This window comes from Episyrphus balteatus, chromosome 4, assembly GCF_945859705.1.
Source record: "Episyrphus balteatus chromosome 4, idEpiBalt1.1, whole genome shotgun sequence".
NCBI lineage: Eukaryota > Metazoa > Arthropoda > Insecta > Diptera > Syrphidae > Episyrphus > Episyrphus balteatus.
This window is the reverse complement of record NC_079137.1, coordinates 29169866-29195913: the sequence shown is the minus strand read 5'-3', so window position 1 is coordinate 29195913 and position 26048 is coordinate 29169866. Positions and strand designations below refer to the sequence as shown.

Sequence of the window (26048 nt, the reverse complement as noted above, 5' to 3'; positions counted from 1 at the left end):
CAAACATTCTTTGGGCTCCTAGTGTGCGCACAGGCAGCCGACTAAACAGTCGGGTCGCTAGGAAATATTTTAGTTTGAAGGCAATTGTGTAGCAAAACAAACTTTTTTTTCGATCAAAAAAACTTTTTGATCGGCCGATACTTCATCGTTGTAGTGTGCGCACTCTCATACATTTTCATTCTGATTAAGAGACCGACTAAACTGTCGGCCGATAGAAAGTCTGTAGTGTGCGGGGGCTCTTAAAATAATTAAAAGTTGATTTAAAATTAGAAGAACATCTTCTTGAATAGTTTTTATCTCCAAATGATTTATTGATTTCTTTAACATAATCAAAAAATTGTTGGAATCTTTTTTCTTTTTATTCATGGAGCCGTTTAAAAAAAATAATAATTTTTTTTGTATACAAATTTAAAAAAAAAAAAAATTACTAGGCCATTTTGAAGAATTTTTTTTCCACATATTCAAACAAAATTTCAAAACCAACATAGAAAAAAAATGATTTTTCAAAAAATAAAATATGAAATATTTTAAAAAATCCAAAATTCACTTTTTGAATTATTTTATTTTTTGAATTAGTTTTACTTAACGCGTTTGCACGATTTTGTTAAAATCGGTTAAGCTGTTGACGGGAAAGTCAGAAATCAACAAAACGGTTCCATGACAAGTACCGTTAATAAGTTCAAAAAAAATTTTAATTTACATTTGTATTTTTTTTTTTTATGAAAATCGTTATTATTTGTTGAATTTGACAAATTTTTTTGTGTACCGTTAGTTTTAGTCGCAAAAATGTTATTTCAATTTTGGCTCTATTGAATTTTATGTAACTCACAAGTCACAACTACTAAGTTTGAAGAAAATTAACGATACAGTTGTGTATAGGCTTTACGGAAAAGTAGATACAGACCGACTGACCAGACATACAGATTGAAAGAATTTCGGGACACACTTTTTTCGCATTCTCGCTTTTTTCCCCGTTTTTTTTTTTACGAATCCTAAACTTGATCTCCTATAATAGTACCTATATAGCAAGTAAAAATAAGAAAAGGGGAGGAAAATAAACCATCATTTGTAAATATACATTTTACATTTATTTGTTCACCAGTTAATGTAATATATGATTTTGATTGAATCCTTTGAATTGGACAAATAAGTCTATAATTCGTTTTTCACTGCAGGCAGTTTTATAACGTATGTAAGTACAATTTTGTAAGCCTTAATAATACACTGAAAAATAATTTAAAAATATCATAGACACATAATTGGAATGAAACGCATTTATTTAATTAATTTATTTTATTTTTTTCTGTATAGAGTATCTCAGTTCTTTTTCGACATAATTTAACTTACGAAACGTGCCAACGAAAATAAAATTTCTTTTATTTATTTTATCATTTAATTCAAAAATAATAATTGACATTTACTTTACAGAGAAAAATAAAGTACCTATATGTAAATAAAAACAGTAATATTAATATCTTTCCAATATGTAATACAATTTTTGCCGGAAGAACTTCTACACTTCACGATGTACTCTATATATTATATTTTCCACGTATGTAAATTATACTTTTCAGGGTATAAAAAAATGTTATTTTTTTATCCATTAAAATTAGTCTGTGTGATCCAGGTTGGGCTTGCCCATTTTGGCATCCAATACAATTATCACACATGTTGATGTTGTGTCGTGTGTACGTTCGTATACATATCATGTTGTCGACCATCATGCGTAATACAAAATATATAGTGATAGCTATCACTGTGATTTGATTTTTACTGAAAAAAAAATTCAATATATTCATATAAACCATACGGGGCTAGACTTAATGCAATTAATGTCGTAATTTATTCAATTTCATCACTTGACGATATCACACTCCTTTTGCACGTCACAAGTACACGAGTACAAACCTACTGTAGGTACTTTTGTGTTCGAAAATAAGATACATACCTACATACATTTATTTTATTTTTGCTAAAGGGTGTGATAAACAAAGGGATATCATTTAAGTGTATAGTAAGTATATTAATTTTGTAGTCCTGGCGCAATAAATATCGATATCACAAGAGTGTGCATTTCCACAAATTGGTTGAGTACCGTATGGTATAATTTTTTTTTATGTGCAAATTCAATTTTTTTAAAGCGGATTTTTAATCTTAAAAGTGTGCTTTTCTGAATTTATCTTCATTATACCTTCATTAAATGTTAGCGCAAAACCAAATTTTAGAGGCCAAAATTTGAACAATATTATTAGAGAAAATGAGAGATGAAAAAATTTAGGATTAATGGTTGATAGCAGGGAGAAAATCCACTGAATTGGGATGACCATGAATAAGGTTGGAAATAGGGTTTGAGGTAAAAAAGGATATATTACCATTTCTGGTAAAATAAAAACAAACCTGTAGTCTTCAACTATTTCGATAATTATTTTATATCCTCTTAAATTTTGATTTAAATTCCAAAAAAGAATTTCATATTTTTAATTATTTTGTAGGCATGTAGATTTTTGACGAAAATAGTTTCGATTTTGATAAAATTTTGAGAACACAAACAATTTAGTTTGATACAAAATAATCAGACATGCTTTAAATGAAAACTAAAGGAGAAATGTGTTCGGGTAAAGGGCTCACATCAAAAAGTTTAAGGAAATTTTGCTCCTTTTACGTTTTTTTTTTTTTCAACACAATTAAGCCTAGTATATACTTGGTGAAGCAAGTCGTGAAGTGGATCCATACATTTTTTTTGCTATGAGTTTTGCTTCACGACGTGAAGTAGTTCACGTGCAAAATGTATGAGAATCTCTTTCACCCGAGAATTTACTCTCCTTATATATTTTTCGAAAAAAATTAATTTGAAAATTGAAAACAAACAAAAATTGTATGAATTCACTTCACGACTTGCTTCACAATTATGTACTAGATCAAAATTAAAACGGAAAAGGAATCATATTTTATGAATTTTTCCTCGGGAGCTTGCATTCAGAAGGACTGAACAATTTAATAATTTTCTTACGCTTTTTTTTATTGGTCTGAAACTAAAATAGAGGTGGAATCAAACCATACATATGTATGTATTTATTTGAAGAATTTTTTTTTGCTAATTCGAAATCCGAAGTCAAAATTTCAATGACACTTCACGTTTTTAAATGCTTGAATATGAACTTGTCAAAAACGTGGTTTTGGTGCTTTTGATTTATAAAAGATTTTCAAAACCCCACACTGAAAATAATAAATTTCGTAAAATTACGAAAATCGTTTCATACACTACATTTTCGTTGGCCCAACGAAACTTTCGTTGGCTCAACGAAAATATGTAATTTTTCGTAATATGAAAACCTTCATCAATTAATGAAAACGTTTCATACACTTTTTCTCCCTTTTTAGTGCCAAAAAATCCAATTCAATGAAAAGATTCATCAATTAACGAAAAATTTCATACTCATTTTAAAGAATAAAAATAAGAATTTTTTCCTTACTTTATCAAAGTTTTAATTAAGTAACGAAAAAATTCATTAAATTATGAAATTCAACATTAACTTACGAAAATCTTCATAAGCTTATGAAAATTCTTCATATACTAATGAAATATTACATTGGCTTATGAAAAAATACATCAGTTAACGAAAAAAATCGTGGACTTACAAAAAAAAAAAACGTAGACTTGGGTGCATTTCTGTTTTAATGATTAAAAATTTAATCTTGCTTTATATAGTTCACATTAGGTGTTTGTTTAAAAATCTATGTAAGTTGAGCTGAATATAAAAAATATTTGCGTATTGACAAGGTGTCTCACGATAAGTCGGACTCATCAGTTGACTTAAGTGAGCTCAACCTTGTCGAAACGCCAATTTTTGGTTTGGACTGTAAATTAATAATTTAACAAGTCCAATAAATAAATACTTTAATCTACTAAAAAAAAAAAAAATAAATTAACGAAAAGTTTCGTTAGCTAACGAATATTTTTTCGTAATTTAATTAAAATATTCATAAAATTTACGAAAAAATTCGTTAGAACTTTCGTTATTTCATAAATTAATCAAAAAATACATTGACTAACGAAAAATATCACCGTGGTTAATTAAATTTTACGTTAATCGATGAAAAATTTCGTAAAGTGATGTAAAAATTCATTAACTCTCGATCAAAAATTTTTATGAAAAATTTAATTAAAATACTACAGTTTTCGTTGATTGATGAAGTTCTTCATTAACGTATGAAAGCCATTTCGTTGAGCCAATTAAATTTTTCATCGGCTGAAAATTAATTAAATTTTCGTTGGCTCAACGAATTTTTTCGTTGTATTTACGTAAGGATTTGGTTCAGTGCAAATTTTATCGTCTCATAAATATTGATTTCTTTTCCAAATTAATTTTTATGTCAAAGATATTGGAAATAGATATTTATGATATTTTAATTGAATTTTTTTTTCAAGTAATTGGGCACGTTCAGGAAATATTAGGGACAAGATATTTAGGCAACGTCATTTTCTGAACGGAAATTTGAGGAAATTTCCTAAATTAGTTTGGATATGATGTTACTGTCAAATTTCAAAATTTACTTGAGTATTTTACCGATCGCATGGGGAAGACACCAAATTTCACTTTACTTTAATGAATAAATAATATTAATTATAACCGATAATTCACTTTTAACTCGTTTTTCACACAAACGAATTTAATTTTGCTAAATTAATTCCTTAATTCAAAACAATCAGCTGTCATGTTGACAAAAAAAACTTTCCTAACTTTCCAGTTAGCTTTCCAATAAAATTACCTAAATTGGAAAGATTTTTTTTGACAGCTGACCAATCAGAGAACGAGAAATTACCTAAATATTTAGTGCCTAACGTTTCTGAACCTGCCCATTTTCAATCTACATATGACTTAGGTTTACAAAAAAAGCAACAAAATCTATTTATTTCAAATTAAATATAAAAAAGAATGGGCACGTTCAGGAAATATTAGGGACTAGATATTTAGGCAACGTCATTGTCTGAACGCAAATTTGAGGAAATTGACTAAATTAGTTTGGATATGATGCTATTCTCAAATTTCAAAATTTACTTGAGAATTTTAGAGATCGCGTGGGGCAGACACCAAATTTCACTTAACTTTAATGAATAAATAATATTAATTATAACCGATAATGCACTTTTTACTCGTTTTTCACAAAAATAAATTTAATTTTGCGAAATTAATTCTTTAATTCAAAACAATCTGCTGTCATGTTGACAAAAAAAACTTTCCTAAATTTTTAGGGAAAATTTTCTTGCCTAACTTTCCAGTTAGCTTTCCAATAAAATTACCTAAATTGGAAAGATTTTTTTTGACAGCTGACCAATCAGAGACCGAGAAATTACCTAAATATTTAGTGCCTAACGTTTCTGAACCTGCCCAATGTCATTGAAAACTTGTTTTAGAATCTCAAAAACTAGACGTGATAGAACAAATCAGTAAACCGTTTTTAATTCAGAACACTAAATGCAATTAAAATCACATACCAAAGTTCTTGCTCTCGTCCTTTTTTTTCTGCCGACCAGTGTTTTGAATAAAAAAAGTTTTTGAACATTTTTTTGATACAATTTCGGTAGGTACAACAAAATAGAATAGACAAGAAAAAAACTTTTTTTCAAAGTCGATTTTCAGTAAATAAGGTTTTTTCTTATTTGCTGTTATCTTAATATTTATAATAATTGATATATGAAATATTTTTATTTATATTATTTATTTAATCATCAAATTCAAAAATAAAAAGAATTAAAAAAATATAGGTACAAATTACAAAAAAAAAATAAAAAAAAATGTTTGCATTTAGAACAAAATGGGTCCTTATGAGAGCCATAATTAGTATTCAAAAAAACTTTTCAATTACCTATGTGATAAAAACAGGCAGATAAAAATAATTCCGTACCATTAATAATAATTGCAGTTCTTTGCCAGTAATGCTAAGATTAGAAAAAATACGGCACAGTATTAGATACTTTTTGATTCATATGGAGTTACGAACATGCAATCCAATCTAGAAAATGATGAATGATGACACTCTAATTTTTAATAGCCTGACATGATTGATTATGATTGTTCAACCAATTACTAAAAGTATCCTTGGAAAGCTTTATTTTATGCTTTTTCAATTGATATCGATTACCGTGACCAGGCTTGACACAAAAAAACAGAGACATCTTTTACGATGAAGGAGGCGATATGGTGTATCAATACTATAGGCATAATACGAGTATGGTCCCTTGTGAACCAATCCAGTGCATCAGTAGCTACATAGCTACACATAGTAGATGCTACCTATGAATAAATTTGAATGGATTTTTCTTGTAAGATGCCAGCTTGATGCTATGCATTATAACCCAAGGATACTACTAAAAGGAATAGAAGATATTCCAATCCAAATACACATATAATTTATATGAGGGTTTGATATACATATATGCTAATTTATTTCGGTGAACCTACTCATAAATTGCCATAAGGCAATTAGAATATTTATGGAAATAATTTACTTTTTTTTTTTCATTTTTACGGTATTTTAATTTCATGGAATTATAATGTATTTTCATGATGAAAATATTTTTGTTCCAAATTTGGAATCTGATACAGTATGCATACGTACATATATTGTTATTTATAGACGAAAGAATATTTGAATTTCCAAAAGAAAGTTCGAAATTAATTCATATTTTCGTATCTTAATTAATTTAATAAAACTCCAGATGTTTTTTCTAATAACTTTTATATCTAAGTTATTTTATATGCTGATTTTTCATGTGTTAAAATGAATAAGTTAGAACAAACACATATCCTGTAAACATTTACTAGCCAGCAAAGTAGCTAACATTTTTTCTGAAAGTTTTGTACTTCAAGGAGAAAAAATAACGGAAGGGTTAACCTAACTTCTGCTATATTTAATAATAATATAGTTAAATATACCAGAAGTAATGTAAAATATACCAAAAATATAGTTATCCCTGCGTTATTTTTTCTCTTTGTATGTTGATTATTACAGGATCAAATAATGTATTAATATAAGACTTAGGGGAGAGTGGGGCCAAATGTAACACTTTTTTCTAAAACCGATGGTTCTCCTACAAATTTGAAAATGGGTCAACCAGACCTTTTTTAAATTAAAGACCCATGTTTTATCTGCAAGATCCATCACAAAAATTCAGCAAAACATAACGGTAATGTTGAAAAATAAAGCTTCCAAAAAAAAAATCGTGTTGTTTCAACTTACCCCACATACGGGGCAAAGTGTAACACATACCGGGGGAGATTGTACCAAGAACTAAAAATTAGAGCAAAATACCTTTATTTGTTTATATTCATTTATTTTTAATTAATAACAATAAAAACAAACCTCAGTCATGAAATTTTGGTGCAAATTTGTAAAAAGTGGAGCAAATCCAAGATTTCCAGAGAAAATTTGACAGTAGTCTTAAATAAAAGTTATTCGAATTCATAAATTGTCTTAAAAGCTTTATGAATTCAAGTGGTGGTTCAAAAATGTGTTTCCAATTTCAAAATAAATACAAATTCAATTACAAGCATTCATATTCAGGGTTGTTAATTATATTAGGTAAACAATTTTTCAGTATAGGTAGGTTTTTACATGGTACAACTTGCCCCGGAAAAATGTTACAACTAGCCCCAGCATGAAATTTGGCACATAAAATCCATTTAAAAAAAAAGCGAAACTGATATAGACATAACATATACACGCAATTTGAGCCAAAACACAGTTGCATATAACAAAAAAACACTTAGCACTCTATCTTTTTCGGGTAAAGAGGTAGACCAAAAATAAAATTAAAAAAAAAAAGTTACAAACATGCATTTTTTGGGCACCACTAGTGTAACTTCTCACCCTGTCGTCTAATCTTCATCTGAAGAAAATGTGCCGGTAGATATGGAAAAATTGAGCATTTTTCTCCTTTACGCGTTTCTTAATATTGAAAGGAACATCGCTTTTTTTAGCTGTTAATTCTTACCCCTGTTACATTTAGCCCCACTCTCCCCTACATACTTATGTCAGTCTTTTATATCGTTTCAATAAATTCAAGAAATAATTTAATGAGAGATCGTGGAAAAAGTGATTGAGCGGCACGAATGGCAAAAACGTAGCGTTGGCTTTTGACACATTCATCTCTTTCACTCCATCGCCGAAGAGAGATAGTTTCATCAGTAAAAAAAAAATTGTATCTTCCGTAAACCGACATCACAAACAACCAATTTTTCTTGAACCAAACTTGTTGATAAAAAGTTTTGAAAAATTAAGTAACTAGAACTAGAGCATGTTCATATTGTTCATGCCACGAATTAAAAAAAAAAAAAATGTATTTGTTTATTTTCGGTACAATTCAAAAATAACAGAAACATTTTAATAATGAGTAACATTCATCCTGCATCTTCTACATAAATGTAAATAAATATTTGGATTATATTCTTAAAACAAAAAGCAACTTCAAGCGTTTCATTTCATTCAAAATGTTTGTTTGTTTCAACTTACAATAGCTATTAAAATAATAAACACTTTAAAATACAGAACTAAACTATTATATCTGAAATGAATATAATACACAAAAGAACATCAAGTAGTATAGAAAGTTATGTACTTTACGCGAAGACTTCAAGTGTGAATAACGAAACCATTAATTAAATCAACTTTGTATTTTCCAAGTAAATATTATGTTCCTCATTTTCCGTTCTGCCTTTTCCTGTCAGCCCTCTCTCTATCTGCACTCGCTGCTCCATTCATACATACATACCCTTAATAACGAACAACGAATGGGGGTTATTTGTTATTTGTATGTGGCACGTTAAAGCCAAGTCATTTTACCCTCCATTAAGCCATCATTTGCATGAAAATAAAATGCTACCATTTATTTTAAAATTAAATTTGTTCTTTACAATAATAATTGTTAAGCGAATATAAACGAGCTCAGTGTGTTAAAATGGACAGCAGGAAAAAAAGCAAAAAGTAAACAATGCGAATGATTGAAAATAAAAAAAACAGTTATATTTTCTAGTTAAACAAAAATAAGATCGTTAGAAAAAAAAGAGGCAACTCTTCTACTTGGCAGAATCAGTACCCCAATTCTAACATTTGCATCGATTTAAGTTGGGATTAGGCAAGAAGAAAATTATAGAAGAAGAAGAATAAGTACTTAATAAAGTAATAGCAATAAGTATGATGATGATGCTAAAAACTTTAGACGATCAGCAGAAGCCCCACTACCCGTTGACTTAACTACACTACTGGAAATAATTAAGGGATCAAAAAAAAATTCCAAATTTTTGGGCAAATTTCAACAGGCCGTAACTTCGAAAGAAATGGTCGTACAAGAAATCGAAAAAGAAGGAAATTGTAGCTCCAAGTGTCTAGTTTTTTGATTAGAACTTTAAAAATTTTTAACCTCTGCGGTTTTTGAGTGATCGTAGAAAAACCAGCAACAAAAAAATTGTCAAAATTTTTTTAGTTTTTTTTTGGTCTACGGGCTTAACCACTATAATGATCGGATACTTTGTTCATTTAGCTTTAATTTGGTATTTTGAACATCTCGATACGTCCACTTCTCGCCGAGATATCGGTCTTCAAATGGAAAAGGATCCTTTTGTCTTTGATTATCGATATCTCAGCAACCAATGATCGCACAGAAAGTTAAAGGTGGGTTTCAAGAACTTCAATGAATTTTCCTTAACCACTAGCCATTGCTTTTCCGAAAAAAAATTTTTTCTTATTGTCACATGAATTTGAAAATGCAACAAAAAAAGGGCTTTTGGTGGTTTTTTGGAAAATCGAGCGCTAGATCGAAAATATTTACGAAACCACTAATGTGTGCCTTTTACAGTTCAATATGGCCACAAAAACCCTACAAAAAATCAGCCAGCTGTTTTTTTGTTTCACTCGATCGAATTTTTGAAAAAATTAAAGGATCACGTTTTTTGCTCTGAAAATCTCATAATTTTAAAAAATGAGAAAAAAAATTGTTTTCCTAGCTTTTTCCACATTTTTGCTCCAGAAAAAGCTTAAATTTAAAACAAAACAAAAATTTAAAAAAAAAATAAAATGTAAGGAACAGTCTTAAGAGAATGTTGTTGACTCACCCTGAACTACTATATTGCACGTTTTTAGATGTGAAACGGGGTACGCTTCATAGAACTCATACTTTAGAATAGCACTTGAAGGCCTTACAAACTCTTAACGAAGGCAGATCTATTCAAGTTGTTAATTTGGCAACCCTTTTTCTGATAAAATTTTAATAAAAATTTGAATTTCTGCCAATACTTCAGCCAAACCTTAATTTGATCTTACGCGCAGAGACACTGTCAAGTTTTACTCATGGTTATAGGGGCTTATTTGAAAAGTTTAAATGCATGTTGGCACCAAGTTTGGGGCAAATATGCAATAAGATTTTATTCTACAAAATTTGCGATATATGTAAATGTTTTGTTCTAATAATAAAAGTTTTTCTAAATTCAATAAAAAGTAAAAATTTTGGCTGGTTTTTATATAAAAATTTCTTCAAGGAATTATCGAAAATTACTTCAAATAAAAAGTAGGACAAAAAAAAATTGATTTTTCAGACCACTGTTACCACAACTATAAAATTAATTCTTTAGTTCAAAACAATCAGCTGTCATGTTGACAAAAAAAACTTTCCTAAATTTTTAGGGAAAATTTTCTTGCCTAATTTTCCAGTTAGCTTTCCAATAAAATTACCTAAATTGGAAAGATTTTTTTTGACAGCTGACCAATCAGCGACCGAGAAATTACCTAAATATTTAGTGCCTAACGTTTCTGAACCTGCCCATTACCTTATTTTGTATACTTTGATTTGTGAAAAAAAAAATTGTATAAGTTAATAGCAAAAAATTACCCTCTAATATTCTTCATTTTTGTACGATTGTTTTTATAATTTAAAAAGTATTACCTTATTCAACGAAACTCATCATCTAAGTGTGTGGTTTAAAAATAAACTTAAATCATATTTAATGTTAAAGCTTACTCGTGAAATAATCTATTATATATATTAAAGTTTGGTTTTGTGTACGTTCGCTAACCGGCCACACCCACTGACTTATTTTCTTAATTTTTTTTTTTAATTAAAGAGGCATAAGAGGAGAAGGTTTAAGGCAAACAAAATTTTAAGATTAGGGGTAACAAGACATTGAAAAATGAGGCTATTTTCTAAACGGTAAGTCGTAAGGAGTTGACTTTTTTTTAAATGATAGACAAATTTATTCAATAGTTAAAAAAGGTATTGAAAAAATTCAAAAAAATTTCAAAACCAAGTTGTGAAGGTTTTTGTGCAGTCATAGACCTTCGACAAAAGACTAATTACAGGTACGCAAAATTTTGCACAGAAATTTGAGTTACACCATGAGAAAGATATTTAAAAAAAAACTTAGGGGTCTAAAACGGATTTTTTTCATAGGCCCTGTATTTTGAAATAAAAATTTTTGAAAAACAACCTAATTTTTAGATACATTTTTGAGTAGTCTTTTATTTTTTTGGAATTTTTAAAAGTCTGCAAAAAATTTATAGGAAATATAGGTTTTAATCATGCGCATGCATGTACAAACTTTTGAATTTTTAAAATGATTTTTGACCGAATAACGGGAAAAACAATTTTTTTTTGTCCCAAGTTTTTTGGCCGTTTTTAACATAGGACATATTTTACATAGGCCACTTTTGCTAAAAGTTTTTTTTTAAACTCTTTTGACGAACTTTTCAAGTTTTGATTCCCTTTTTCATTTAAAATGTTAACTAATTGTAGAGTCGAAAATTAAAAATAAATACAAAAAATGGCGGAACGAAGTCCGCCGGGTCAGCTAGTAATTATATAATACATAGATATTTACAATAGTTCTCGGGTAACTCGCCATTACATTCATACATTATTGCGAATTCCTATTAATAATTTTGTATTCGGGCAGATTAAAATACACAATTCCCATAAATTAAAAACTAAGTAAGTATTTAAATTTTTAATGTCTAGACATAATCTTCACTGCCTGAATTTTAATTGCCAATTTAACATCTGATACCTATATATTTTGTTTAGATCTGAATAAATAAAATTCGTTGAAATTAAATCTTAATTTTGATAGACATTTACCCAGAACAGACAATTGCCATCATTATGGCTTAAATCATTCAGGCCAAATTACTTTGTTACCTCCATATTGAATGTATTTGTTATATAATTTATAATGGATTGTGTATTTGAAAAGAAAAAACACTCACCGTCATTATTATCGTCAAAATGCTAAACTCAAATAACCTTTTTATCTTGAATTCGGGTATAATTTTAACTAACCACCGATAAATGAAAACGAATATCCTGTCTGAATATCCGGCATGTGCAATGCATCGTTCCCTCTTGTCTATTCAACTAAATTGCCTTAAAGCATCGATTTTGAGAGTCAGTATGCGCCGATCTATGCCTACCAAAGCATTGTCCATTAATATTCATCCATGCGATGAATCAAATGCACTTTTCCGTTCATATGTATACTGCCTTTCCCCCACCTCCAAACGCTGGTCGGCTCCCCTGGCCATCGAACGGGCAATCATTATTCCGCGGGCATCCTTTTGCGAAATTGAAACACCAGTTACCGATGCTGATTGCAAATGTATAGAATGTAGATCTATGACTAGGTAGGTAGGTATACTTACTCTTTGAGAATATATTTTGTGTGCTGGTTCTTTTTATCTTGCTCTTTAGTTCCATTAAATGTCAATTCAGGACGAATTATCCACGCGATTTTCAGGAATTGCTCTGATTTGCCTAGAAGTGGACACGTTTTTATTTTTTTTTTTGTTTTTTCATTCAATCCATGGGAATTTCTTCTTTGGCAGAGAATAATTCACACAGACAAAGTGTCGACATTGTGCAGGTTTATATTATGTTGCCGCTGTGTCGTCCTTAGTGTCCTTTCTTTCCAGAGAAGCTTCCTTTTTTTTTTTTTTTTGGATTGCACACGCAACATGTGTGTGGTTGGTCTTTTTTATACGGTCTGTTGAGCGGTGGTATATTATAACATGTGTTTTCTTGTATATCCTTGGGAAGAGGGAAGATATACTACACTTCAAAGGATGCGAAGCATAAAATTTATCTATGAGCACACGGACCTATATACAAGTATGTGAAGACACAAATGAATGAGATGTCATTTGTTTCAGTGTTTTTTTTTTTTTGTTTTATTTTTGTTATTTTTGTACGAAAGGATGCAAAGAGAAAGGACACTCTTGACCTAATTAGAATGAAAGTGTGGAATATTTTTGCTGTCCTGTCTTGTTTCTATTCCGTGAAGAAATCTTACTGTCACTTTACGCAACACATAAGATTGAAAGTGTTTTTCTGTGGAATTCTATTAGATTGTATCTAAAAAGACAAAAGGTTCTTATAAAATAGTGGGAATGGAAAAGAAATTCTATTTTCATAGCTCTCGGGTGGTTCCTTGATGATTAGTTGTTGGTGATGATTAATTAAGGTTATGGTGGCGAGAGAATTTATATCTATAGATACATATATTTTTTTTTAGATATGTATGTGTGTGTAGGAATGTACCTTTTATTTATAGGTTTGTTGTTTTTTTGTAAACAAAAAAAAAATGAAATGTTTTGTCGTCACGCAGTCTAGAAAGATGAGTTGAAGATAGTTGTAGGGGATGTTATTATTTTGAAGGAAATTTAGAGATTTTCTTGGAAACAGTTTCCTTTTGAATAAAATTCAATTTAAATACTCAGGGCTGAGACTCTTGAGGGTGTTTTTTTTTTTAGTTCCATTTGTGGTAGGTACCTATTTTGGTTAGCGGAATTAACTTCTACGATTTTCAAAGAAAAATGTCGGCATTACAAAGAAATTCAAGAGCAGATTTAAAAAAAAATTCATACAATTCAATAAATTTATGTGAAATATTTAAGGTAACTTAAGGTTGAAAACTTTTCCAAATCAACAAATAAAGGGCTCTTAATGATGAGCCTTTAAAAAATATTCCAAACATTAAAGTTTAGATAACAATTTAAATAAGAGGTCATTCATAAAATATCTATTCTACTGTAAGGGAGGGATGGATTTAATCAATGTGATGAAGTGCGTTGTAATGGAGGATGGAAAGTCTGAAGCAACCTGATGTTTGCAGCAGGGACTGTTTTAAGACTAAAATCATAATCAAAAGTACATAATATTTATTCATTTTCTTATTAAACAGAAGGCATAATGAGTCATTATATTTGAAACTGGAATAGGTGAGTCAAAAAAATATCAACAATCTTGCGATAAAATGGAAGAATTAACACATCTTTTGGCTTCAATATTTTGCTCGTCAAAGACATATAAAGATACATATATAGTAGGTACAATTTAGCTGCAGCTGTTAATTCGAATGTTTACTTAATGGTCTTACATGGACTTACATATACCACTTTCTAGCATAACGACTTATTTCATTCAATAATTTTATTTACAACAGGAACATTGAAGTATCTATTGTTCAAATACTGCCATACTGATCCGAAATTATGAAACGTTATTAAAATAACGTTATACAGTCTTTCGTGTACAAAATTTTATTAAAACAGTGCTGGTTGCTTGGGGCACATTTAAATTCAAAAATAAAACTGCTCAATAGGAGATACCATTTATATTAACCCTCTGTCGGCACACCGGTGCGAATTCGGCAGGACAAAAATTAAAAAAAAAAATACGATTTTTAAAAAAAAAGTTGTCACAAAAAAGTCTCTTTATAAGGGTAAAAATATATTTTTAAAGAATTGTGAAAACAATATTCGAATTCCTCGAAAAATTCTACATTAATTTCATAAAATAAAAAATAAAATATTGAGACCGAAAAAAGTTCTAGCGACATGAAAAAGTATAAACCAAACTCGCACCCTTGTGCCTATCACGTCACCGACAAAAAGAGGTATGCCTACAAAGGGTTAATTAAAAAAAAGTAATTTGACTTTTCTTATCAAAATATTTGGAATCGTGTGATAATTAAAATTCTCTTAAGCTTCCAGGTAGTTTTTTGTATTTGTCCTTAGAAAATAGTTTTAAAAAATCCTCTGGCAAGTTATTCTGGTTCTGTGATAAATTCTATGAACTTTTTCAAAATTTAAAATTAATGACGATAATGATAAGTATATCAATATCATAATTATCGCTATAAAAGAACTGAGAGAAAAATTGCAAGGTAAAATTAAAACTTAAATGAAATATTATTAAATTAAAGCTGAAACAATAAAATGTTTGTCTGACTACATCTGTAGTTACCTACAGTTTATCACACTTATTTGCAGCATTGAGATGGCCTGATGGTAAGACACTCTCGTAATGACCAAAGGGTTGTAGGATCGATTCCTGGGGCTGCCAATTTTTTCTATAAATTGGTGTTTTTTTTTCAAGTTGAAACAACTATTATTTATTCAAGGACTTTTTACTATTAAAAACCACTTTAAACTATGGTTGTTCTACTTTGATTTTAAAATTATCGTCTTCAACGCAAAACAATTTCAAAAAATAGTAAAATCGTAGAATGCAGGTATACATACAAAGTTTTAAGTGAAGTAATCTATAGTTCAGACTTACAGATAAATAGATTGAAATACAACTAGGCAGACAAACAGCTAATTTTGCTATATCATACTGAGCACAGCAGCCGATAGCCTAATATAAAAAGAATAAGTCTTTATAATTTCTTTTGCCTAAGGGATTTAAATAGATAATAATGCTCTTTTTCATAAAACTATAGTAAAAACTACATAAAACACTCACTATCCCTGTTCTGCTTCAGTTCTATTTCTATCAAATCAGAAAACTATTTCAAATGTCCAAAATGTCACTCTGTACAAGTAAAGTTTTCTAAAAATAAAGGGTATCAAACTATAGACAGCTCAAAAAGTTTTCACGTCACTATACGTTCTGTCAAAAAGATTATAAATAATCCCTTAACTTTGTAAAAATATCCATACAAAAACAAAATTAAACCTTATTCAACTAAATATTTAAACAACAAAAACACAAACAGTCAACTTGAACACAATACTTGATTTATTTCAGGTCAAACACTCGTCGCATAAAAAAAATCTTTCTTCAACAACAGCTTATTTAACAGCAAAAAAATAATAATAATGAAAACTTTTTCTACCATAGAGAATAATAAATTCCTTTTTATTACCAGTTTTACATCAATCTATTTCAAAAATCTTGACCCATTTCGGTGAAAAATCCAACTCCCACTTTCTTCAACTCCCTCAGTAAATTTCTTTCCAAAATCCAATTCCTCTTTTTTCTTATACTTTCCAAAAGTGACCCTCATCTGCTGGCATTCACACAATCAACAACTAACAAATTGTTTTTCTTCTTTTTTTTTTGTTGCAGGTAAGTGGATAAATTTTTATATTAAGCCCATCCTTATCCATACATCAACAAAAAAAGTAAGTAATTTACCCTAGTGGCATACTTTAAGGTAGGTATATATAAACGAAGGAACAACAACAAAAAAAACTGCTGCTTCGGAATTTATTCAGGTTCACACACAATTTCCTTTGCTTTCGATGTCGAAAGTAAGCCCATAAATCATTTGGCTATAAATATTCCATCGAGAATGGTTTTATTCTTGGCTTTGGTTATTATAGCTCAAAAAGGGGGGTGATGATGTATAAAAAAAAAAGGATATCGTTAAAAACCCACTTTTTAATTCCCCTTTCCTTGGTTGCACAAAAAAGCAACAACAAAAAACAATACATTTTTCGTCAAGAAAAACAAAAATAAAATAAACCAAAAAAAAAATCTTTGCTCGTTTTATAATAAAAATAAAATTACCTTCTTCAAAGTCGTCCTTATATAGGTTTTGGCCAATGGCTATTATGGTGGTGGACGCGTTGTTTTAAGTTGTAACCAAAAATAGCAACACAAAGATCCTTATCATTAGAAATCGAAACAAGAAAGTCTAGGAAATTCGCACGGAAGCTCGAAATAAACATTAGAAGCGTTGAGGAGACAGAGTGAATGGGGGTTGAAACTCCAATCACCCCGATAAATCGTGCAACAAATACCTAGACGGCAGGGTTGGTAGTTAATTTCTACTAAATTTACACCCCACAACCCACCGCATCGAGCCTATCGACTCATTCACACCCACTTTACTCATTCCACAAATTTCTATCAAAACAGCTATAGCTAGGCTTAGGATAGGTAAATCCGGTCGCATAACACTCATTTAAATGGCAGGCTACTCAGAGCTTTCTATAGCAATAGTAGGCACACTATTTCCTTGTTGCTGTTAAATGGTCTCCCTTTACCTACCGCACAATCACAACCTTAGATCTTAATTGAGTATTGCAAAGCTTAGACTGGGTTGGCCTGAAGTCGATTCGAGTGGAGTGGAGTTGAGTTGGTCCGGTACCGGTTCGGTTCGGGGTTTTATAATAGTGTGGGAGAGTATGATGAGAAGGCTTCATTTTGGTGGTTGAAAGACTGTTGCTGGTTTAGAATTTCTCGTCCTCGTGTCGCTCTGTAGAGGCATCTAAAATCGATTGCGAATCCGAACAATAGGCTGTGCCTGTGCCTGTGCTGTGACAGTGATAAGGAGGGCAGAAAATTATGTTGCGGGCCCCTTTTCGATTGTGTTCGAACACAACCATTTATAGAACGGTAATGTCACCAAGAGTGATTATGTGCTTCTCTGGTTGTGAGAATTGATGGAATTAGTGGTGTTTAATGGTGTTTTGTTTTTATTTTTTTTTTTTTGCTTTTTACAGCATTTATGGGAGTTGGAGTGGAACATGCTTTATCTATTCATGCGAGAACCTTGGGGCTTCTGTTAAAAACTTATCTCTGATGAAGCATAGAATTAGGGTTAAAAAGAAACAAACTGATTTTTTTGTTTTCAATTGACTTGTGTTTTGTTTGTATTGGTTTTTTTTTTCTGATATTAAAAGAGGTGATTGGTTGCATGACGCCAAGATGGCTGTTAAAATTAGTTACAAATAAAGGCAGCAATCATTCATTTCAAACCTTTAATAATATTAACTTATTTAAAATTAAGTATTACCTAATTAAATCAAATGCATGACTTAGTTGCACGCACTTGTTGCTAAAGTTGGCTAATGTTAAAGTTGGATAAATTGTTTATGTTTCTTATGTAAAAAATTTATATTATTAAAGAACATTTAAAAAAGGTTTAATTAAAGGATTCTGAACTTTTCAGATTTTTTCTGAAAATTTTTCTTTGAAAACATTTGAAATTTTTCAATAAAAAAGTTTGGTAAAATCGAATTAAAGAAAAAAAATTATTTATGTGTTTTATACAAAAAAGTAATTTTTTAAAAGGCTTCATTGTTTAAACTTAGTCTATCTTTTAGAGACAAGTAAAGCAAGTAGGATTTTTTTTATAAAAATAATTTTGTTGTTACTTCTCTTATTTTGTTTCTTTTTATTCCTAACCCAATTTTCGTTTTATCTAAAAAAATCGAGGATATTTTTATTTCTTGTCCTAGAAAAATATAATTTTTACATCGTTTGTTTTTGAAAATTTAAATAATAGTTTAATAGATAAATAATCGACAAAAGATAATAAAAATTCATAAAATAATAATTTAAAATTGATAAGATACAAACAAAAATTAAAAAAAGAAATATTAAAATATCTTTTATAAATACTAAAACATAATTTTAAAATATTTTAAACTCCAAAAAAGTATGTTTAATGGTTTCTTGTACAACAATGACTTTTTAGAACTTTTTTTCTGAATTTATTCTTACTAAAATTATAATTAGAGGACTTTTTTTTATTTTTTAAAAGTTTTTTAAGTAGCAATTTTCAAAAAAAAAAAATACACATAATTTAAAAAAATCATGAAAAATTCGAATAAAAAAAAAAACAAACAAGCAAAAAATGAATATTTCAAAATTATTATTCTTGTTTTTTTCAAAGAATATTACTGTTTCTAAAATGCTTCTGCGTAAAATTTTAATTATTTCATTCAAACGAAAGTTAGAAATAAAGAAAACGTTTCTATGACAGGCACAAAAAATATTTTTTTTTACTTTAAGACTGTTTGAAGAAATAATTGATCAAACTGAAAACATAATTTAAAAAAAATCATGAAAAAATCGAATTAAAAAAAATCAAAAAATTAATATTTCAAAATTATTCTTGTTTTTTAAAAGAATAATACTGTTTCTAAGATGCTTCTATGTAAAATTTTAATTAAATTGGTCATTCAAAGTTAGCAAATAAGAAAACGTTTCTATGCATGCATAACATAACAACTCTTTAAGAAACTAGGGAGTAAGAATTGGAAAAAAAAAAAAAAATTTTTTTCTATTAAAAAAAAGCTTCCAAAAATTATTTGTTTCTTTTTTTGGAACGAATATCGAAAACAATCTTTATGTATTAAAATTCCTCTAAGATACCAAATTTTATGAGGACGAATTAAAAAAAAAAAAACAATTTTGACGTCATTTATCGGGATATAAATTCGTGTTATTCTAAGTTCACATCATTAAATTTCTTGGAAAGATCTTAATACCTCCCACGTGTGTGTTTGAGCACAGAAAATTTTTCCACCAAACCACCATATTTTGCAGAACACACACAAACAAAAAAATCAATTTCAAACGGAACTTAATCACCTTCAACATATTTGTTATCCAATTAGCCTTTCAGGCATTTTTAATGATTTCGTATAATAATACCTACCTGATAAAAATCAGTCTGTGTTTTATAAATATGTACATCAACTTGGAACATCTAATTTGTCCCAAATATACCTTTTACCCAGCGTAACGTAATTTGTTTCTGTGTAAGGATCAAACGAAAAATACCGCCGTATACGTTCCACAAAAAAAAATTCCCAAATTACATGCTTAACTTTGCCCTTAAAAAAATAAAAATGAAAAAAAAAAAAAAATGGGACAACAATTTTCAATAAAAACCTAATTGAATCTACCGCCACTTGCTTCTTCAAACTACCGAAGAAGTCTTAAAGTTCCATGCTCTGCTTTCGACGAGTTCTTTGCACGCTAAGTCCTTAAGCCTTCCTTAATGATGTTCATTAATCTAATCAGAGCATTTTATTTCTCATTACATATGAAAGATTGCAGAATCCTTTTTTTTGTTCCATCTCTAAGAGCATAGAAGAAGAAATGCGAGGAACAAGGTGTTGAGTACAAGACAAAATATACACATTAATGTGTAATTTTGGAAGGGAAAGACCCCAAAATGCTTTCGGTTTATGTGTAACGCCGTTTTCAACTTTGTTTATGTATATTAATTTTAACTTTTCTTCATCCAGTCCCAGGTACCTTGAGTTCTGTAAAAAGGTTTATGTAAAAAAAGAAGAAAATAAAAACCAGCATACAAGGATGTTTTATTGTTGAAAATGGCTTCTTGTGATATTCTTACTCAAAATGTAGCCATAAATTCAATCAGTTTTTCCTGCTTCCTTTAAGAATATAAAAAGTTCTAATATCATGTTAACATCCTGTGAAAGTGGAAAGAGTTTCATCTTACAAAATACGGCTCCTAGTATCTGCTTTGCACACATGAAAGCAAAACAACGTTAGAGAACAACCTGATGTCAGCATCACCACCCGTAACCCCCCCTGCCTGACCCAGCAACAGTCATTGTGATGTGTGTTTCCACTACCCCGGCCATACGTCGCCTCACCGCTTACTCCTTGACTATTAAAGTCGAAAAAATAACGCTCGTCATTACATACATATGTATATTTGTAAGGATGTGCGGTGTATGCATGCCCTTATAAGTGCTACCTTTGTACAGCATCGTCGTTGTCGACGAGCAAGGACTATGTGACGACATTATGACCGACGTCGCGACAACGAGGACGACGACGACGGGACACGGGAGCAAGTATAGCCAGCATATTGTTGCATGTGTGCAAGTTTGTTCTGATGATGTATGGTGCTTGTGTCGCTATTGTTGTTGCACTCTGAAGGATATTTCAAGTCTGCTGTAGAATTTATGAGTTTGTTTGTTGACTCTGAATTCCTACGTTGAACATTTTTCAATTCACCAAACTAAAAATAAATTTTATGTTGTATGACACAAAAAAGTATTTTGATATATAAATAAAAATTTAAGTGGGGCTTAAGAAGTTGGATACTTACATACTAACTGAGAATTCTGACAAAATTAACACAATCAAACAAATTGAATATAATAATTATTTATTCTTTTAGGGAAAAGTGTAACGTTATTGGCTTGATATGAAAGATAGAAACTGGTGCAATCTTCTAGGAGAGTATATTCTTGGGGATACAACCTTATTAGCAGCATTAAACTCAATATTGTAACGAAGTCGTTTTTGAAAAACAAATTTAATTTTGGTTTTATAGCAGTACAGGTAATTTTTGTGTTGAAATTTGAAAAAACAATTTCAATTTTACTACGATTTTAACAACGTTTTGTTAATCTTAGTGTTGAAATTCAGACAACAAAATTTTTTAATCACTTTTATAATTTTTCAAAAATGCTAAAACATTTGTTTTTGAAAAGTTAACTTTGTGAAACGAACGATTATGTTCTTGGAAACATTTTGTCGATCGATATTTTATTTTTAAATGCATACATACTTAATTTTGAAAAATTTTAACAAATGGATTTTTTAAAACTTTGTTTGAATTTTTATTTCTTATGGCGTACACAAACACACACACACACACACACACACACACACACACACACACACACACACACTAAAAAAACAATTTGTATACTCTTTTTCAGAAAACAATTGCGCTAGCCAGAAAAAAAATATTTTCACTTTTGTACTTTTTCAAAAAGTGGTGTATGTAGTTAAGCCTTAACTATAGATTGAGAAACAGTAAAGTAAACTTTTAAACTGCATTACTTTACTTTGTATTAACTTGAAAAATCCTTATATTGCTATCTACTTTTTACTGAAACCCTGAAAGGCGAAAACAAGAACCAATTATTCCTAAAGTCGGCAAAATGAAAATATATATAAAATAGATTTTCAGAAAATTAAAAACGGATTTTTCAACATTGTTTCTCGGCTAATGAAATGGTCAGCAAGAGTGATTTTGCATCAACGGTACAATAAGGAATGCGCTGGGACACCATATTTTCTTTTCTTTGAAGAAGTAGGTTCTGTTTGGGTGTGTTAAATTGCAAAACAAGAGTGGTTATGAGAACATAAAACTGTATACTAAGATAAGATATTCATTTAACTGTTAAGTTTGAAGAGTAAGATGTCTATGCAATAGCAGAATTCAATAATTAGTTATATGAGTCTAAAAAACAAAAAAACCAATTCGTTATGAATTTCTAAGACAACGTAACGTTAGGTAATAATTATATTTATTTTCTGTTTGTTAATTAAAGAGTCATTTCTCAAAATTATTTACATTTGGCCACAAGTTGTGCTCATGTCAAATAACAGGTCATGTGAACTAACAAGAAAAGTTTAAAAATTCAACTTTCATTCCCTTACTGTACGAATTGTTTGTTAATCCTTAATTTAACACCTTATTTCCATTTAAAAACACATTCTAACACATTAATATAATAATACACACACAATCTTGTTTAACCAAATTCAATTTCATGCTATGGTTTTTAAGTTTGTCCAATTATACTCGTACTCCATATAGTAGAATATTAAGAAATTCGCATTGCAATAAGCAAATAGAGGGGACTTTTCCTAGCCTTTTAAACATATATATGCTCTGGCTCTCAAAACATCACCTTTCCAACACGCACCCTCTTTCGTATCATCACGTTAGGGTGTCCAATTTCACTTAATCTCGCCGGAAAGACCCTTCAAAAATAAAACAAAAAAATAAAAAAAATCATCTTTTCCCCCATCGCTAACTAAGTTGCATAAACTTGGTGCAATAACTTCCACTCAATAGAAAATGCTAGTACCTACTACGCCAAGCTGCCGCCAAGCGCCGGCCGCGGCCGTCCTACTACCCCTTCATCAGTTTCAATCTCTGAACTAACTTCTCTATACACAGGTTTTATTTTCCCCCAAAAAATAGAAACTTTTCTTAACTTACAATTTACGTCTGTAACTGATACTCTCTGAACTGGCAAGCCACTTAAAGTAGTCATTGCACAGCAGACGGTGACGTGCCTGAAGAAAAGACTAAAACTTAAAAAAAAAAAAAAAAAAAAAACAGAAAAACTCTTTCCCCTTGTTTCCATTCATAATTTAAAGGAATTCACCTGCAAATTTCCAGAAAAAAAGAAGAATGCAAAAAAAAAACGGGACAGTAGCAATTCACCCTTGCACCATCCACTTATTGCGATGATGTTCTCAAGTGGCCATTCAAGCGCCCTGCTGATGACTACCTTCCTACCTTCCAACCTCGACGATGACGATGACGGCAACAACGACTACGACCGACGGAAGTGCACCACGCTACCCTACTGTATGCTATATGGTTTGGTTGATAACAAAATGAAAGGGTTGCTGCATATTCACACAAGAATACCGGCAAACACATAAATCGAGTGTCATTCACAAGATGTCGCTCTAACGTGTGTAATTCTTGAGCTTGAGCTTGAATATGTGTTCCAGCTATCATAACTTTTGAACTCCTTCATCAGTCTGGCTTTTGTGTCGCGTCGCGGTGACCCTCTTCACAATATGATGTGCGCCCATGAAGTGATGAACCATCAACCCTACAGCTACCCATCTTCCCCACAACCACTCTTCTTCACCATCACAGCAGCAGAACAAGAAACAAAATGCGGTTTCCTCTATTGAAGTGCCAAGAAGTCATCGTGACGGATGCACATCATCTTTTCAGTCAACATTCACAAAACCCATCAAAACCCTTTCTTCCGTGGCCGTTTGTTCATTTGGCAGGATAAGCAGAAGAACCAAGTACTCGTACCATCAAGGTGGGGCGGTCGGTTCGGTCGCCTTGTGTCGGTCCGTCATTCATATCATCGTTGGTTCTAGCAGTCATTTTGGTGAAAATTGAAATTAGAGAGCAAAAGCATCAGTACCTTCCCAGCAATGTATAGTGTATGCAATTTACAACAAACAGAAATGGTTTTGTGGAAATTAATGAAGAAGGAGGAGCACACAGGATCCAGCAGCAGCATTATGAATGAATGAATAAATGAATGAATGGATACGGTTACGGTTACGGACACGGAAAGAATATGCGCCTTGGTAGCAAAAATTCAATTGACGATGATCAAGTGTGGCAGAAGGTAGATAAACGTGAGATGTACAAACCTTAATAGGTGGTGTAATGATTTAAGTGGCACAATTGCTATGGTAAATTAGTTTCTTTGTAAATTTATAAAAAAAAAAAGTTATTTAAATGCTGATGGTGGAGCAAAAAAAAGAAAAAAACAGCAGTCTGTAGTGTTTCTAAAGGGTGGAACGTGATTTTTTATAGAAATTAATTTGATATATGTATAAAAGGTCTAAGTCCCTTCATAAAAAAAGCATTTTCAAAAATTATGAATGAAAAGCTTACTTCGTTTTAGTGACAGACCCTGCAAATTTTAAACTCAGCAATTTTACATTATTATCAATGAAATGAGAGACGAGTATAACATGGAGAAAATTATCAATGAAACAGGCATTTGGGTTCATACAAAGATACCTGCTTTATTCAAATGTTCCATATAAACTTATTACCACTATAAAAGTTCGCTAGATGCATTATGTAGCTTTTAAATTTATCACTTTTATTTTTTTATGTTTGTGATTTTTTCATTTTCATTAGCCAAAATAATTACCTCATATATCTTAAATTAATCTTAAATTAATTTTATCTGATATCTTAAATTAATTTTAATTTTGTTAAGAGGGCAGCACGTTTTAAGTTTAAATATTTTTGTTATTTCTAAAAGATACTTAAACGAAATATCTAAGAAAATGAAAGGCTTTCATTCTGAAAAAATCATCGCTTAGGGTTTACTTGGGCAATGGTTGTGATTGTACATTAGCGTCAAAAGATTTTCAAACTATAAGAGAGTTATTTAATTGGCCTAAGGATTAAGACAAAATACTAAAATGTAGAAAAGAAATGAAATTTGTAATCATAGAAATAAAATAACCCAAAAAATAATGAGCGCTGAAAAAATATGTATGTACCTTAGGGTGGGTCAAAAAAATCGAAATTTTTTTTTTTGATTTGGTACTCCGAAAAATCGATTGCTAGACCCCTCTAGAATATACACACCAAATATGAGCTCTTTATATTAATGGGAAGGTCCTCCGCTTTGCAATTTTCCATTTTTACATCAAGCTTCTACTAAAAAAAAATAATTTTTTTATTAATTGACTTTTTAACAAATTTCTTTTCATATTCTTGTAGGAAATTGAACGCTCTACAAAAAAGGCCTTATAAACTTTTTTCGTTTATCTAACCGTTGAATAGATATTTGAGGTCCAAAAATCGAGAAAATACTTTAGAAATTCGTTTTTTGTTCTTAATTTTGTAACAAATTGAAAAATTATAATGATCAAACGCGCAAGACATATTCTTGTTGGAAATTGATTGCTCCACAAAAAAGGTCTTAATAACTTTTTTCATTTATCTAACCATTCTAAAGATATTCGAGGTCAAAGTTAAAAAAAAATATAAAAACATTTTATATTTTTAAAAAATTTCTAATTCACTGAAACTTCATTATTTTCAAATTAGGTACATTATTTTCAAGGTACATTGTACCTACTAAATAAGGAAATCATTTTTTTTTTTTTTTGATCAATAATAATTGTTTTAGAGATTTATGTAGTTCAATTCAATGGTACATTTCGCGTTCTGATAACCAGAATTAAAAGTGTCTAGAACCTCTTAAGCTAGAACTACATAGAAGCAAAAGTACAATATAACAATACAAAAAATATTGATCTTACATTTAAAAATATAAATTACAATGGTCGGAAAAAGTATTTTGACAAAATGAACATTTTTCTAACTGATGAGAATAATCTGTAACGGTTAAACATAAAATAAGGAAGTTGACGGTTATTTATTAAGTATATTATGGTGAATCTCACGATGGTC

General features: G+C 30.0%; 1 protein-coding gene across 2 annotated transcripts in view; it reads left to right on the top strand.

The window, feature by feature from the left end:
- Positions 1–26048, top strand: part of LOC129917850 (uncharacterized) — a 104027-nt gene that overhangs the window by 12676 nt on the left and 65303 nt on the right. Inside the window, exon 2 of one of the 2 annotated variants that reach the window (XM_055998037.1) lies at positions 16397–17971. The exons of the other annotated variant lie outside the window; for it this stretch is intronic. Coding sequence (XP_055854012.1) covers positions 16397–16470 — 74 coding nt within the window. The 3' untranslated portion in view covers positions 16471–17971. Of the gene's footprint in view, positions 1–16396; positions 17972–26048 lie in introns of those variants that run through there. 2 annotated transcript variants of the gene reach the window in all.